The sequence below is a fragment of the Gavialis gangeticus genome, unplaced genomic scaffold (assembly GCF_001723915.1).
Source record: "Gavialis gangeticus isolate Ggan-Ray unplaced genomic scaffold, GavGan_comp1, whole genome shotgun sequence".
In the NCBI taxonomy this organism is placed as follows: domain Eukaryota; kingdom Metazoa; phylum Chordata; order Crocodylia; family Gavialidae; genus Gavialis; species Gavialis gangeticus.
In genome coordinates this window covers 65,656,583-65,672,270 of record NW_017728994.1, presented here as the reverse complement: position 1 = coordinate 65,672,270, position 15,688 = coordinate 65,656,583, and the positions used below count along the sequence as shown (strand labels likewise).

The window sequence follows — 15,688 nt, the reverse complement described above, 5'->3', positions numbered from 1 at the left end:
AACTGGCCAGTTTTGCCAAGATATACCATACATCTTGACTTCAAAAAAGCCTTCGATTTGGTATGACATCAATCTCTTCTTCCTTGTCCAGGTGATAGGTCACCTGGTCGTAGAAGGAAATGATATTGGTCAAGCAAGACCAACCCGTTACAAACCCATGCTGGCTATCCCTTAGGATGTTGGCGTCAGCCAGTCCATTAAGGATGGCCTCTTTAATAAACTTTTCTAAGATCTTCCCCAGGATAGAAGTCAGGCTGATGGGCCTATAGTTAGCTGGATCTACTTTCCTCCCTTTCTTGAAGATAGGCACCACATTGGCCTTCTTCCAGTCTTTGGGCACTGCACCAGAGTGCCAGGAGTTTTCAAAGATCCGTGCCAGAGGCTGGGCTATGATGCTCGCCAGCTCCATGAGTACCCTGGGGTGTAGATTGTCAGGGCTGGAGGACTTGAAGGTATCCAGCTTTTCAAGGTGTTCCTTCACAAGGTCAGCATTAATGGAGGGCAGGGAATCTCCCTCACCCAGACCTCCCTGTCCCGTAGTGGGCATGGGCGTCCCATGGGACTGATGAAAGACCAACCATGATGATGGTGTTCGCTATTAAAAACAGAAAGTATATCTAGCAAAAGATGTAATTTATTTATGTATTGGTTAACTGAGGCCCCACTTCCATCACCAATCATCATGCTGAAGAATACCTTACTCCATTGATTTGCTAAGGCTCCTCACAGTGTGAAGTACTTCTCAGAATAAATAAGGTTCACAGTGCCAGCCCTTATTTTGTTTCTGTTGTTATAGCACTGTTATAGCACTGTTATAACTCATTATCTTAAGTGAATTATTGTTAGTCCTGCCTTAAGCTGAGGGATGGTGAAAGTGGTTAACAGCTTGCCTTGCCCCATCCCCTACAAAGCACAAGGAGTGAAGCTCTAGTGCACCAAAGGATTTGGGGTATAGGGTATTGAGTGTGTGAGTCTCTGAGAGTGGTCAAAAAATCAAATGAGTGTGATGTTGCATTGCCATCTCAAAGTACTGTCTATTTCAGATGTGCAGTTTAGAGAACAAGCCTCTTCTAAATCATTTTAAGACAGACACATTTAAAAATACATTTGAAATATGGTTTAAGGTCTATCTGACTTAAGCAGACTGGTGCATGAGGGAGAGGGGTCTGGCAAGGGGAATCATATTAAAAGCCTCACATGCTTCTGTCTGTGCACAGGAAACCCAACAAACCATCATAATAAACCTCTATGCTCCAAACAAAAGGGATAAATAGATCTTCTGTAGAGAGCCCTACATTTAGGAACTGAGAAGTGCCGTACTTACAGTGCTGATTGATCCTCCATGGACCTGAGAACAGATTGCACCTACAAAAGCCATTCCAAGAATTCCACTAAAGGAATCTCTCCCTCTGCAAAATAAGAACAGAACATATGTGCTGTGCTGAGACCATACCAGAATATGTATCAGTTTCTAGTGAAAAGAGTATCAATGACTCTGATCCAAACATTCCAAGAGAAATTGTGGTCCTATCGAGGTCAATGGAAAATTTCTCACAGACTTCAAAAGAACTGGGAAGTTAGCTCCTTGATCAGAGAACTGTAAGTGTGGTATACTGGCTAGATATTGTTTCTCAGTTAATTAAAAATGAATTATAAGATTGGAACCAAAGCATGAAATAAGCATTAAAGTTTCACATATACAGACAATATTACACTTCTGGCAGTCAGAAGATAAGTTTTCTAATGGGCCAAAACTTACATTATGAGATGGCTAGCATCATTTCTTGATCGCTTAAGGAGATCTTTCTCTCTCCAAGAAACAAATCTTTGCAGCACATCTCCAGCTGAACCCTCCATTACTGCTATGCGATTTTTGTCGGACCAGATTTCTATCCCAACCAAGACAACCTGGATGTTTAGTGCACTGTACATCTGAAAATACACAATAGTTACTGTGCATACATGCCAATGAGTTTAAAATGGGCTATGAACAATGATAACACAATTAGCAGTTCAGCATTCTGATAACTGAAACAATAGAAATGTAAGAAGCAATTAATTTAAACAGTCAGTGCTCAGTGCAAGTCAGGCAAAATCTTGCTACGTTTACTTAGTCACAATCTATATGGTCATGAGTAGGAGTTTTAATTGAGTAAATAAAGGTTGTCTATCATAATGGAGACTCATAGATACATTCTTGTAGCCCCTTGATACTGGGCTTTAAAAGCCCTATATGATGCCAAAGAAGAATTCTCTCAGCACAGGCCCTAGCCCAGTCTGTTCAGCTATTCTCCAAGGAGGTCTTGCACACCCTAGTCACAGAGGATAAGACTGAGGTAAGAGGAGAGTGTCAGAGTTGGGCTAAAATTGCTCCTCCCTATCCGCGAGCGCTGTGTCCTGCCTATCAGAGGTCTGTCTCCATGTAAATTAAATGTTTTACGTTAATTACACATCTATGTCTTACGTTTTATAACATCCAACTAAAACACAAACCCAGACCACAGTAATAGAACAATGACTTGCATTTCTTCTGTAAAGCATGATAAAGCAGATAACTGAATGTTGAGGTGATAGAACTGACCTACCCCGTCAATATAATTAATCAGCTCAATTACTTCCTTTTGCACAGCTGTAGCATTGGACAACTTCTGCAAGTACTGTAAAATTCAACATCAGGATGTCAGAGAGAGTAAATAAATAAATACATTTAATATGATTTTATATTATAGAAAAAATATTACTCTGTTGTTATCCACAACGACAAAGAGTTCCACATAGTTTTTCTGTGGCAACGCAGATCGCTTTTTCTGCAAGTCAGAAACATGCAATTGGTTATTTTAACCACTAGTTAGTCAATAGTTTTGTTACTATTTTTATTGCCAAGTTATTGCATATATTTATAAGGTGATGACCCCTATGGTATCTCAATGGCAATCTCAATAGTCAGTTTTTCTGAGCTTTAAACTTTAACTCTGCAGTTAAGTACTTTAGATGCAGCCAAACTCAAAGGATGGTCTCTTACTGTCCCCTTTACGTCCAATTTCATGACTAACTGGGGCCATTTTTCCCCTCTGGTACATCTTAAATCAGCTTCAAACATTGTCTTAAATCAGACTTAACAGCAACAGTCTCTACAGAATCTGCTTTTCCTTATCTGAGGATTCCCAGAGCCCAAATGTGTTCTACCTGTGCTGGGGTCCCTGAAATGGGATAGACTGCCTGACAGACATACCTATGTCACTTGAAATGACTCTACACTAGTAATAAACACCAGAAAGTCAGTAAAAATGGTTCTTCTGGCCAGCTAAGCAGCCCCAAGGAATGTTATTAAAAATGTTCAGGTCCAAAAGAGAAACACAGAGTCTTACCCTAAGAAGCTTTTCACTACTAAAATTTGCATGTGAACCTTCTGAATGCAGAAGAAAATTCTTCACACGTATTTCATGGTGCAGGTTGTCATTGGGCACACCACACAGGAAAGAGGTTTGCTGAGCATGTTCTAACTGATAAAACATATGTTCAAACGTAGCTGATCCATCAAGTGGCTCTATTCCATACCATCTGTCACCAACATAGAGGATTCCCCTAAAAACATAAAGGTGTGACGACTTATCCAACAGAACCTCCCCTACTTTTAAAGATACTAGTAGCTGAATAAGCAACAGTTGAATATTTCATAACTATGATATTCTTAGTATTGTGTTAAAAAGATGTGTACATTGTTGCCTTGCATCCTTTTTATGTAAAACAGCTTCTCAAGAGACAAAATGGGACTTGTTGTTTTAAATAAGCCTGAGAATTACTAAGTTAATAAGAGGCTAGCATGTAGAACAGTTGCAGAGCTGCTCCAAAAAAGACTATTCCAGTTTAGTAACTTATGCTTTACACACCCATTTCGTGAGGATAGTGGACGGCTGGAACAGGCCAGTAACAGGTTTTTCCCCCTTCCCTTTCTTCCAAGTGCTTAGTGCCCTCTTTTCTGTAACTATGTGAGGCAAGCACACCCTTGGGGTATGTACCACAAATGTGATGTGTACCAGATCTAGTCTCACCTCACGTTCATGGGCTGCTCTACCTTCCAGTGGAACACTACCTATGGATGTTCATTTCCAGTAGAAATCATCCCAGGCAAGGGAACAGTAGAGGCATTCAGCCTGCAGCTGCCCCTCTCCCCTGGTTTCTGTGCCTTCCCCAGACCAAGGATCAGTCTGAAGTAGTGCAGCAAAGCCCCCCACTACTTCCAACATGAGTGACTCCTAGACTGGGAGCCAGTGGGGAGCAGGTATTAATGCAGAATGGGGCAAATGACATAATACCTTAAAACGCCCATGCCGTGAGGAGCTTTTTGCCTGTGCAGCACTACAAAGATGGTGCCTGCAGCCTCTCCTGGAGTGGAGGGAACAGTGGGCCAAAGCCCTCATCCTGTTCTCCACACCAGGAAGTCCCTTGTCTGGGAAAGAGGCGGAGAGCACTGCCTCACTGGATGTATGTGGATGTATGCTCCCCTCCCAGACCAGTCTGGGAGAGGAGAGGAGCAACAGTACAAACCCCGAGTCCTGGTCAGCTTCTGCTGTTTCCTTCCCCTGCTGGACTAAACCAGGAGGGCAGCATACATATGATCATTCTTGCAAGAGAAACTGTCTTACAAGTGAGATCTTCCAACTTGACCCCTGGAAGATCTCACATAAGGGGCATGTTTCTCCTAGAAGAAACTGAATGAACACATACTCATATGCTTGTCATTTCTACTTGGAGAATGGCGATTCTCCTGGTAGAAATCTAACACCTATAAATGTTTTCTGCTGCACACAATTCATTTGCAACAGCCTCAGTGCAACATTTTGTGCTACTTGCCACAAAATGCAGCACTGTATGCTGTGAGCTGTAGGGTGAAATTTCCAAAACCTGCTCACCAGTGAATTAAATGCAAAAAGTTAGGCTAATACTAAGTGCTTCTATGAAATCTCAACCCCTGCCCTCGAAAACCAGGTCTGTAGAATTGTTTGAGCTACACTCTGGGCATGTATAGATCTATTCATTCTTATATAAATGGAAACTATGAGCAACAATAAATTGCCCTGATGTCCAGCCAATAATACACTGAAAAGCAAAAGGAAACAATAATACCTAAGGCCATCACATGTGCTAAGGGCTAGCATAGACTCAGCAGCTCCTTCAACACCACCACGATAATAACAATGCGTCTGAAACATAATGAAACCACATAATTATGAATATAACAAACCTATTATTTGTACAATATTTAATTTTATTGAGGCTAGAGATTGGCTTACCCTGCAATAGTCCCAGTTTTTTCCATGGGATTATTCTTGGAGGACAGCACTTAGAATAAATAGGATTTGGTCCTTTCTTACTCAGTGGGCATGTCTACATGAGACACTTTACTGCACAGTAGACTAATCTACTGCACTGTAAAGCATCACTGTCTACATGTGTGCACTATTTACTGTACATTAATTAGTCTACTGTCCAGTTAGCTACTACCTGTAAATACAGGTAGTAAACTAACTGCACAGTAGATACTGCATAGCAATACTTTTGTAGAGACAGACTGGTAGCAAATTTGCCTCCAGTCAGCCCCAACATCAGGGGGCTACAGGGGATGGGGAACTCCCCTGGTCTTGGCATTGCTCAGCTCCTGGATTCTGGGATGGGATAGCTCTCTGCTCCTCTCTCCCCTGCTCAGCTCTGCTCAGCTCCTGGCTCCCCATAGAAGCCAGGAGCTAAGCAGTGCTGGGACTGGGGAGCTCTCTGCTTTCCTGCCAGCTGGGGGCTGACTGGGAGCTGCCCCAGAAGCAGGACAGCTCCCAGCCAGCCCCAACCTGCATGGGGAAACCCCAATGAGCATGGGGCTTGCTCCCATGTGCATGGGCCGGGAAAGCTCTGCAGCAGCAGCTGTCTCCTGACCCCCTACACATCAGGACCCCTCCCAATGTTCACAGGGCCAGGAGACAGCTGTTGTTGCAGCTGGCAGAGCTCTGCTGGCCCTGTGCACATCAGGACCAGCCCTCATGCTCCCTGCCAGCTCCCCCTGGTTGCTACAGGAGTAAGGAGTGATCAAGGAGATCTCTATGTGATCCAAATTCTAAGAAAGCTATTATTTTTCCCTAGGTTTTCTTTGTACATCTTAAATTTTTGTTTTGTTTTTGGTGCTCAAACTCAAGCAGTTTTCACTTCTCTGTGATGAAAAATAAACTACAACCAGAATGAATGTTTGCATATTTTTAGTCTTTGTTTCAAAATGTATTTCAAGGTATACACATCCTTGTTGTGGCAGTCAGCTTTGACAGACTTCTGGTCTGACCTTTGATAACATTAACTCTTGTCCCTTGTGGCAAGGAAAGAGAATTTAACACAGAATAGAAATTTAATAAGTACAGTACCTTGATTTTTGAGTGGGTAGCTTCCAACTGCCCATTTTTGCTATACGTATTTAACACAAAGTCTTCGCTAACAAGCTTTCTGGAAACACAAATAAACTTTTACTGCTTTAAAAGTCTTTTAAAAAATACTTAAAATACTTTAGGAAAATATGTTGTTAATATATTAAGTACCCGAGAAGTATACGTGGCAAAGGACAGGATTATGCATTAGGGCTATGCGAAACAGCACCGTTTCACTTCGACTTCTGTTTCTACAGAACGGTGTTTCGTTTTGAGTTTTGTTTTGTTTCAAAGGCACTGATCCATTTTGTTTCATTGAAACAGTTTTGATGTTTTGACGCTGTCTTGACATTTTGTCCAGGCTATAATATGGAAGCACGAAACTGGAGGAGAAACAGCCTCACACCTAGGGGAGAAGTCCAGCAGAGCCCTGCAACCCAGGCGGGAGGCTGCCACTGCTGCTGCCGCTGCCGCCTGGGACTGGCCCTGGGAACTGAGCCGGTGGAGGGAGGGATAGCGCAGCCCTGGCACTGTGCTCCACTATTCCACACCCAGCTCAGTTTCATGGGGCTGCAAGTGGCTGGAAACCGAGCCAGGTGGAGGTGAAGTGCAGCCCTGGGCTGCACCCCACCTCTCTCCACCAGGCTGCAAGCCTCTGGGAACCCACCCTGGTGGAGGTTGGCAAAGCGCGGCCCCCAGGCTGCACCCCACCCGCCTCCACCAGGCTACAAGCCACTGGGTTCCCCTGCCCGGTGGAGGCTGGGTTCCCAGCGGCTTGCAGCCTGGTGGAGGGAGGAGGGATGCAGCCCCGGGTCCTACACCACACTTTCCTCCACTGGGCTCAGCACCCAGCAGCTCACAGCCCCATGGTACTCAGCCCAGTGGCAGGAGGTGGAATGCAGCCCTGGCTCTGCCCATCTCCTGCCACCGGGCTGAGCTCCATGGGTCTTGTGGAGCCAATTGGAGCACAGCCCGGTGGCTGGAGGCAGGCAGAACCAGCACTGCACTCCGATCAGCTCTGCCAGCCCCAGGGAGTACAGCCCAGCGGTGGGGAGAGCCAGGGCTGCGCTCCCCACTGGGCTAAGCCACCTGGGGCTGCACAGAGCCACTCAGAGCACAGCCCTGGCTCTCCCCTGCCTCCCACCACCTGGCTGCTGCTTTGAAACTGACCCTGTCTCATTTTGAGGCTGTTCTGAAGCCCTCTGTTTTGTTTTTGATTTCACTATTTTGAGTTTGAAATGAGTCGAAACAGCGTCAAAACAGAACAGCTGGCGAAATTTTGCACAGCCCTAGTATGCATCATTCACAGAATAAGTTACCTTTAAAAAGGATTTTTTGGTAAAAATATACAGCCATCTTTTTGTTTTTACTTTATGCATTATTTAAGTTATTGGCTGAATTGGTGGACTGTTAAAGAATATTTGAGATACATAAAAGCAAAATTAGACAAATCCTTTGAAATAAAAGGGGAAGATTGGTTAACAAAATGTATTTCAAGGTATACATATCCTTGTTGTGGCACTCAGCTTTGACAGACTTCTGGCCTGGCCTTTGATAACATTAACTCTTGTCCCTTGTGGTAAGGGGAGAGAATCCCACTGCTCCATTAATTTATATTTTGCAGAAAGGAAATTTTGAAATATATAGTTTTTATATACAGTGGTACTATTGAAAATTTAATCAGAATTTATTTTTAAGGAAAACAAGAAACATTTTCCCACTTTTTTTTATATTTTCAAGCAGCACCAATATACAAAGTTTATTCATTTTCATTATATTCTATTTCTTCATTATACTCACTTTAATTCTCTCTCATACTATTCTAAATGGCCTACTCTAGGGTTCCCAAACTTTTTCTCATTGTGTACTCCCTTCCAGATTTACCAGCATACATTTTATATTTTAACCCCTTAATTGCCAATTACTATTATAATGAAAATTAAAACCACCATTACGCAATTGCTCCCGCATACCCCCTAGAGATGTCTTGCGCATCACAAGGGGTACATGTACAACATTTTGGGAACCCCTGGCCTACTCCAAACCACCTTCAGTACAAAACAGAATCATTAGTCAGTACCAGATAAAATCAAACATTGAAACATGGTTTAATCCATCATGTAACCTACTTATTTTTCTTTAGTTGTAGGATATATGTTCCATTTTCAGTTTGAACTGAATAAGAGAGATTGTCATCTGAATGTTCCTAAAAGCAAAATAAAACAGAAATATCGCTTGGTCATTTAGTTTTCCACCAAAGCATAAATTCCATGTTTTCTAAAACTTCAGATCTCACTATTACTACTACATAGGTGTGGGTGCATCTTTACCGTGTCTTTATGTATGTTTCCTGCGGAATTGCCTAATTACCTCTGTAGTAAACATCTTGACATCTATTCATGTGGCCCTATTAGGCCGTAGAAAACTAATGAACTCTGCATCAGGTTAGTACTTCTAAATACAAGTATTATCCTGCTGCTGAGTTTTTTCATGCCCAGCAACACACACTGACCTGGCTGGCTAGGGCACGAGGGTGCTTCAGTGCAGAGGCTGCCTGCCAGCTAGCCCTGCACTGTAGCACCTTGTGCCCCAGCCCATTCCTCTGCAGCATGTTGAGCCAGGTCAGAACAGCCCCAGGCTTGTAGGCTGACTCCTGGGACCCCCTGCCAGCCAGGGCTGCTCCGACCTGGCTCAATGTGCTACAGTCCGGGAAGCATGTGTAAATGAGACACCAAGGAGCAATAAACTCCAGTGTGATATGCACAGGTTTATTGCTGCACATTAATATGCACATGTAGATGCACCTAGTTTGAGTTATTTTTATAATGTCATGTTTTCTATATTCCAAACAATGGCAACATTCTTTCCCTTACTTTTTGCTGAAATGTTAAATATTGTTCAGCTAGGAAAACTTCATACAAATAAATTATAAAACAACTGGAAAGTAAGCTTCACAAGAAATTAGATATCTTTGGTAAGCCAGATGTTCAGAAAAGTTGTGCTAGTAAGAGGAAACAGAAAATAATTATTAGCATCAAACCCAGGCTACCAAAATACAGTTACATACTCTGAAGAACTGATACCCCTACTTTTATCTTGGTCAGATAATGGAAAAATTAAACCTGGAACAATAAACAGCCAGGTTTGGCTCTTTGGATAGCATTATATATTTAACTATGACAGAATGGCTTCTGGCATCCATATACAAATCAACAATACTCAGATGATTATTATTGCAAAACTTATTTTGCTGAACTGGTTAATAGTTTCTTTATCAGTACATCTGCATCACTTTGGGAACATTCCAATTCTAACGTAGGTGGAGACTGCCTAGCTAGCTCAGCTGTCTGTTAATATTTCTTAGACATTCAGGGTCAAATCCCACCTATCTTACTCATTTAGCCCCACTGCATTAAATGTGACTGTTTGCGTTAGACAAGCAGTTTGGCTTTTAGCATTGATAAAAGGCACTAGTGGAAGTCCTTTGTTTAACCATCAAACAGGAACAGTTTGGAAAATGTCAGTTCAGTTTCCGTCACTTGCTTAACCTGACCAAAACACTTGTAGGCATATTGTGTGTTATTGAGATCACCATCAGGACTGTTTTGAAGCTGATTCCTCAGCATGACAGAATTTACAAATATGAAGTGTGACAAGAGGTATCGGAATGATAATGCAAATTATTCTGTACTGAAGAGTCTATGCTTTCACAGACATTCATATATATACTATAGTATGACATTAATGGTAAAGTCATCAAAAGGAAAGTCTGGATGGAGAAACAAACCTCAGGAAAATGTGTGTTACGTTTCTCTCTACCCTCTACCAAACGCTGAGGGATGATGATTTCAAATGCAGAAACGGTTGACATCTGATGGGAAAGTACATCTAAAAACAAAATTCAAAATCTCTAAATTAACAGAAAGGGTAAATTATGCACAAATCTTTCAAATTCACAATGGCACCTGCAGAAAATCAGTTTTCATCAGAGGCAAATTATCTGCAGGAAAAGAAAGGACAGTCTCATGGTTAAGGCCATAGTAAAGTTGGTGGTAAACACAGTAAACTTTCTGAGTAGCTGACTTTGTAACCTTAGTACTTTTTAACATAGAAACTTCTATTTAAAAAGCAATGCTAAAAACATTGGATACAGAAATGTCATCATCTAGAAGCATTTTGCACGCATCCCCCTCCCCCCCACTAAAACAACAATTCGGTTACGTGCTTTAGATTCATTGCAAACAGAGTTGGTAGTATTATAATGCAGCTCTCCGGCCACTGAAGTGGATGAAGACACCTATTTCAGCTATGAGTTGTAGAGCTATTTCCTAGGACAGCAAAGGAATGCTGAGGCTCAGGAATGATGAGTGAGGCTACAGATCAGTCACAGCAGTCACAGGGGTCACCATGAATCCCAAAAAACTCTGTGATTTATAAAGCACCCTGTTACTCATATGGTAGTGGGAGGGAGACAGCTTGCACAAGAACAGGAAATAGGTAATTCAACTATTGGTCTGTAGGAAAGAATAGGGGCATTGCAGCTCCTGTGAGGTGGCACTTCTAACTGGGGTAATATAGTCAGTGCTGTAGGTAGGCAGCAAGTCACCTGGGTCAACTTTCTATGAACTTCCTCCTTCCCTGCAAACATTTCTGCCATAAAACCTACTAAAAATGACTGTGACAGCCATGTTACAGGGGTGTAGGTAGTAGCTGTGTTGGTCTAAGGGAATAGGCAGACAAGGTTCTTTGGGGAAATCTGATATCTTTTATTAGACCAACTAAAAAATTTGTTGGTCTAATAAAAGATATCAGATCTCCCCAAAGAACCTTGTCTGCCTGTGACAGCCATGTAACTTTAACAAAGGTGTCCATTCCATCACTAATGAGGACAAGTGCCAAAGCCCTCTGTCCCTGCCCCACCCCCTACCACTTTGTCCTTAGCATAGCATGCTCAGTGAAGACAACACAGATAATTTAGCTACCCAGATCTAACAAATCTTTACAGAGCATGTTAAAACTCTGATTTTTTTGAGAGATGTATAATTTAGGTAGATTAAAAAGAAGGAAAACCATTTGTTTCCTGACATCAGGGTGATCTGTCCCAGCCAAACGTCAACACCTTCACTGAAAGTATGGGGATAATAAAACTTCTCTATAGAACAGTTCTAAGGATTGCTTTTCCTAACATGGGCAAAATAATGATTTTCCCCCCTAATCTCATTCTCAGAAATAGCATGGAAAATGTCAGACCAAATGGTTTAAATCTGCAAAATAACAAACACCTGAAAACAAGGTCTTACAATGGAAAGTGTTACCAATCTTTGGGACAATGCATTACCGCTTGCATTGCTGTGATTTTGCCTTTTTCTCATCAGTGGGTACAGCACCAGAACAGAAGGCAATGTATGAAACAGGAGAATATGAATGCTAGATGTTCCTTCACTCTGAATCTGTGCTGAATTTTCCTTTCAGCTATGTAGTTACAATCATTACACCTCCATTTCTAATTGAATATGTTAATTTTTCCTAATTGAATACAGTATGTGTATTGTTTCTCTGTTGGTTAATGGGTTTCTGTGATTATCCAAGTGATTAGCAATCCAAATTATGGTTGCACATTTAGAACATTTTAACCACATTACATGTTATTATCTAAATATTAATATTATTGACACTCTCAGTTCAGACCAGACTAGATCTGCTACTGTTATGACAGTAGACGATACTACCTGCAGCTTTCATCGCCGAGAACTAGGTGGCAGGAAATAAACAAGCAACTTCTATGGTGCTGAAAGTTTTGGGTAGAGGAACAATCTAGAGGGGGGTAGTAGTCCTTGACCCTGGTGAAGGAAATGACACCAAAAGGCAGATGCCATAGCAGGATGGACTGGGTTCTCCAGCCTTGGTCAGCAACCAGTCTAGGAGTGGAGTCCTGAAAGGCAGACAGATTGAAGATCTTCTTCGTACCGGCAGCTCCTGCAGCCAAGGTGGCTCCAAATGTACTGGCTTATGCCTTCCCTTTGGGATCAATCAGTTGGCTGAGAGGGGAACACTGATACTATGGGTAACTCAAGTGTCTCCATATCAACTGCCCAGGCCATTGCAGCCAAAATGGAATGGGGAGGATACACCATCTTTGCTACTTGCATGGGTACAACACAGAAGGGGACAGTCACAGGTTATAAGCTCAATTCAACTTGCATAGAGAGCCATGGGTCACCTTCATTGGTGGGAGGCATCAATTGTGTTCCACCAGTCAGCTACCACCTGCCTTAAGATGGATAGCCCCCAGCCAGTAAGGTGCTGACCCACCATGGTGCGTCTGCCTCATTTGGTGAGCAGGGCTAGACCAAAAATCGAAAAACAGATGGCAAGTGAAGTACCAAGCAACAAGAAAAGAAACTTTAAAACCTTTCAGCTGGGAAGCTGGAGTGTCAGGACCATGTGTCCTAGCATGAATGACAATTTATAAATGATGTACAATGTCTGGAAGATTGATTGAGAGCTGCAAAAACCTAAAATTGACAGTGCATCCTTGCAAGAGACAAGATTGGGCAACTCAGGCTCCATTCATGAGGCAACTACACCTTTTTCTGGGAAGGCAGGAGTGCAGAAGTTACTTCCCTACATGGGGTGGGATTCGCAGTCTGCAACAGGTTGGTCAAAACCATCAAGACCCTCCTGGAACATCAGATTGCATCATCTCACTCTGAGTACAGTCAACTGATGGTTTTGTTAACATCATCAGCACTTATGCACCAACTTTACAGGCAAGTTTAGATGATACAGATAACTTCTACACAGCACAAAAGTCCAAAGAAGTGCCTTGACTTTCAAATGACCTTTGAGCTAGCTATGTCTGTGAAAGCATCAACTGCAAATGCTGAAGGAACTTGGAGTGGACAAAGAGCAGTCAGCCGGGAAACAGCCACAGAAGTATTTGGGAAAAAGAAATTATCAAATAAAGATTGATTTGAGGCACACTTGGAAGAGATGTTACCAGTTGTTGAGGCCAAAAACACAGCCTACCTAAAAGACAATCAGAATCCAATATAAAGTTTCAAGGCTAAGCTGAAGCATGCCAGGGCAATGGTACAGAAAACAGCCAGACACAGAGCAAATCAGTACTGGAGTGACCTGTGTTGAGAGATACAGTTTGCCTCAGACACATGAAACCTGTGAGTTATGTATCACAGCCTGAATAAAGCCCTTGGCCCAACTGTCACTAAAGTCGCCCCCCCCTCAAGTCTTGAGATGGCAAAGTAAAAATCACTAATAAGAACAAGCAGATGTCACACTGGACTGAATATTTCTTAGAGCTTCATTCCCATGAAACAGACATTTCAGAAGAGGCAGTGGATCAACTTCCAACTCTAAGTGCGCTGGTACAGCTACACAAAGAACCTACAGCCGAAGAATTTAGCAAGGCCACAGACTCTCTAGCAAGCAGAAAAGCACCAGGGGATGATGACATCCTGGCTGGGGTCCTCAAGTGTGGGAAGGCTAGCCTGCTACCACATCTTCATCAACTCCAAGTGTGCTGCTGTAAGGAAGGGCAAGTACCCTAGGACATGCAAGATGGTAACATCATCACTCTCTACAAGAACAAGGGAGACAAGGGTGACTGCAACAACTACAGGGGCATCTCTCTCCTCAGTGTCACAGGAAAGACTTTTGCCAGAGTCATCCTGAACTGCTTGCAATAACTTGTTAACCACATCTACCTGGAATCACAGTGTGGATTTAGAGCAGGGAGATCAACAGTGGATGTGACATTCTCCTTATGCCAACTACAAGAAAAACACAAAGAACAAAATAAGCCACTGTATATAGCATTTGTCAACCTGACAAAAGCCTTCAACACTATCAGCAGAGCAGGTTTGTTCAAGGTCCTGGTAAAGATTGCGTACCCTGCAACATTACTCAATACAATATGCTCCTTCCATGAAAACATGCTGGCCACATTTGTTGGATGGATCAAGCTCTCCAAGGTTTGAAATGCAGAGTGGAGTGAAGCAGGGTTGTGTTCCAGCACCCACACTCTTTGGGATCTTCTCTATGCTACTCCACTACGCTTTTGATGGTGTGAAGGAAGGCACATAACTTCACGCAAGATCAGATGGCAAACTCTACAATCTATCACGTCTAAAGGCCAAGACAAAAGTGAGGTATATACTCATTAGGATATGTGCCTTTTTGCTGATGATGCTGCACTCACCATCCATGAAGAATGCCAGCTACAAATACTCATGTATCACCTCTCCCATGTTTGCCCTGACCATCAGCCTTAAGAACACTGTGGGCCTAGGACAGGGTGTTCACCAGTCACCATCTATCAGCCTGGACAACACACCTTTCAAAACAGAAATTCTGCTACCTTGGATCCACAGCGAGTGACAACTTATCACTGGATGAAGAGCTAAATGTGCACATTGGAAAGGCTGCTACCACTTTCAGTAAGCTCTCCAAATGAGTCTGGAACAATATAAAACTCACAATCAAAACTAAGCTGCTTGTGTACAAAGTCTGCATCCTTAGTGTCTTTACGTATAGCAGTGACACATGCTCAACATATGCACATCAAGAAAAGAAGCTGAACAGCTTCCACCTACACTGCTTACAGCAAATCCCTGACATCAAGTGGCAGGACAGAATTACCAACACAGACGCCAAAGCCAACCTGCCAACCATCACTGCGCTACTCAAACAGTGGCACCTATGCTGGCTTGGCCATCACCACAGAATGAAAGATGGGTGCTTCTGGAAGGACATCCTGTATGGGCAAATTGCAGGTGGGGAGAGAAAAGTAAGTTGCCCAAAACTGTGCCTCCTGGACATCTGCAAGCAGGACATGAAGGCTTTTGGAATTGCCCCAAACCTCTGGGAAGCCTTAGCAGGAGACAGGACAAGGTGACGCTCCCTTCTTAATAATGGAGTCCAACATCATGATGACAAATGGTTACTCAAATTACAAATGTGACCAAAGGAAACAGCTTCCCAGTACAGTAGTCCTAAATGCTAGGTACACCTCTGACTACTGTGGCAGGACCTGCAAGTCTAACACCCGAAATTCAAGACCTACTAGTAACCAAGGGTTCACCCAAAGTAAAGGACATGGATTTTTCTCTGGAGGAGCAGAATCATCATTTTCTATGTTTTCATACAGAAATATTGAAAACAGTGAATTTCTGAAGCAGTGCTGGCTGCTTTACTCGGAGTCCACTGACAAAGTTTTCTGTTCCTGCTGCAAGCTCTTTGACTTAAATCCAAAATCATCCCTAGCT

At 42.8% G+C, this 15,688-nt stretch overlaps 1 protein-coding gene across 2 annotated transcripts in view; it reads right to left on the bottom strand.

Moving 5' to 3' along the window:
* Positions 1-15,688, bottom strand: part of LOC109287687 (disintegrin and metalloproteinase domain-containing protein 9-like) — a 55,265-nt gene that overhangs the window by 31,359 nt on the left and 8,218 nt on the right. For both annotated transcript variants that reach the window (XR_002094939.1, XM_019502951.1), the window contains exons 2-10: positions 10,192-10,292; positions 8,534-8,610; positions 6,405-6,483; positions 5,128-5,204; positions 3,369-3,585; positions 2,742-2,807; positions 2,586-2,657; positions 1,760-1,932; positions 1,325-1,409 (exon numbers count right to left, since the gene is read on the bottom strand). Coding sequence is in view for 1 of the 2 variants with exons in the window: in XM_019502951.1 (XP_019358496.1) it covers positions 1,325-1,409; positions 1,760-1,932; positions 2,586-2,657; positions 2,742-2,807; positions 3,369-3,585; positions 5,128-5,204; positions 6,405-6,483; positions 8,534-8,610; positions 10,192-10,292 (947 nt within the window). In the remaining variant the exon portion in view is untranslated. The remainder of the gene's footprint in view (positions 1-1,324; positions 1,410-1,759; positions 1,933-2,585; positions 2,658-2,741; positions 2,808-3,368; positions 3,586-5,127; positions 5,205-6,404; positions 6,484-8,533; positions 8,611-10,191; positions 10,293-15,688) is intronic.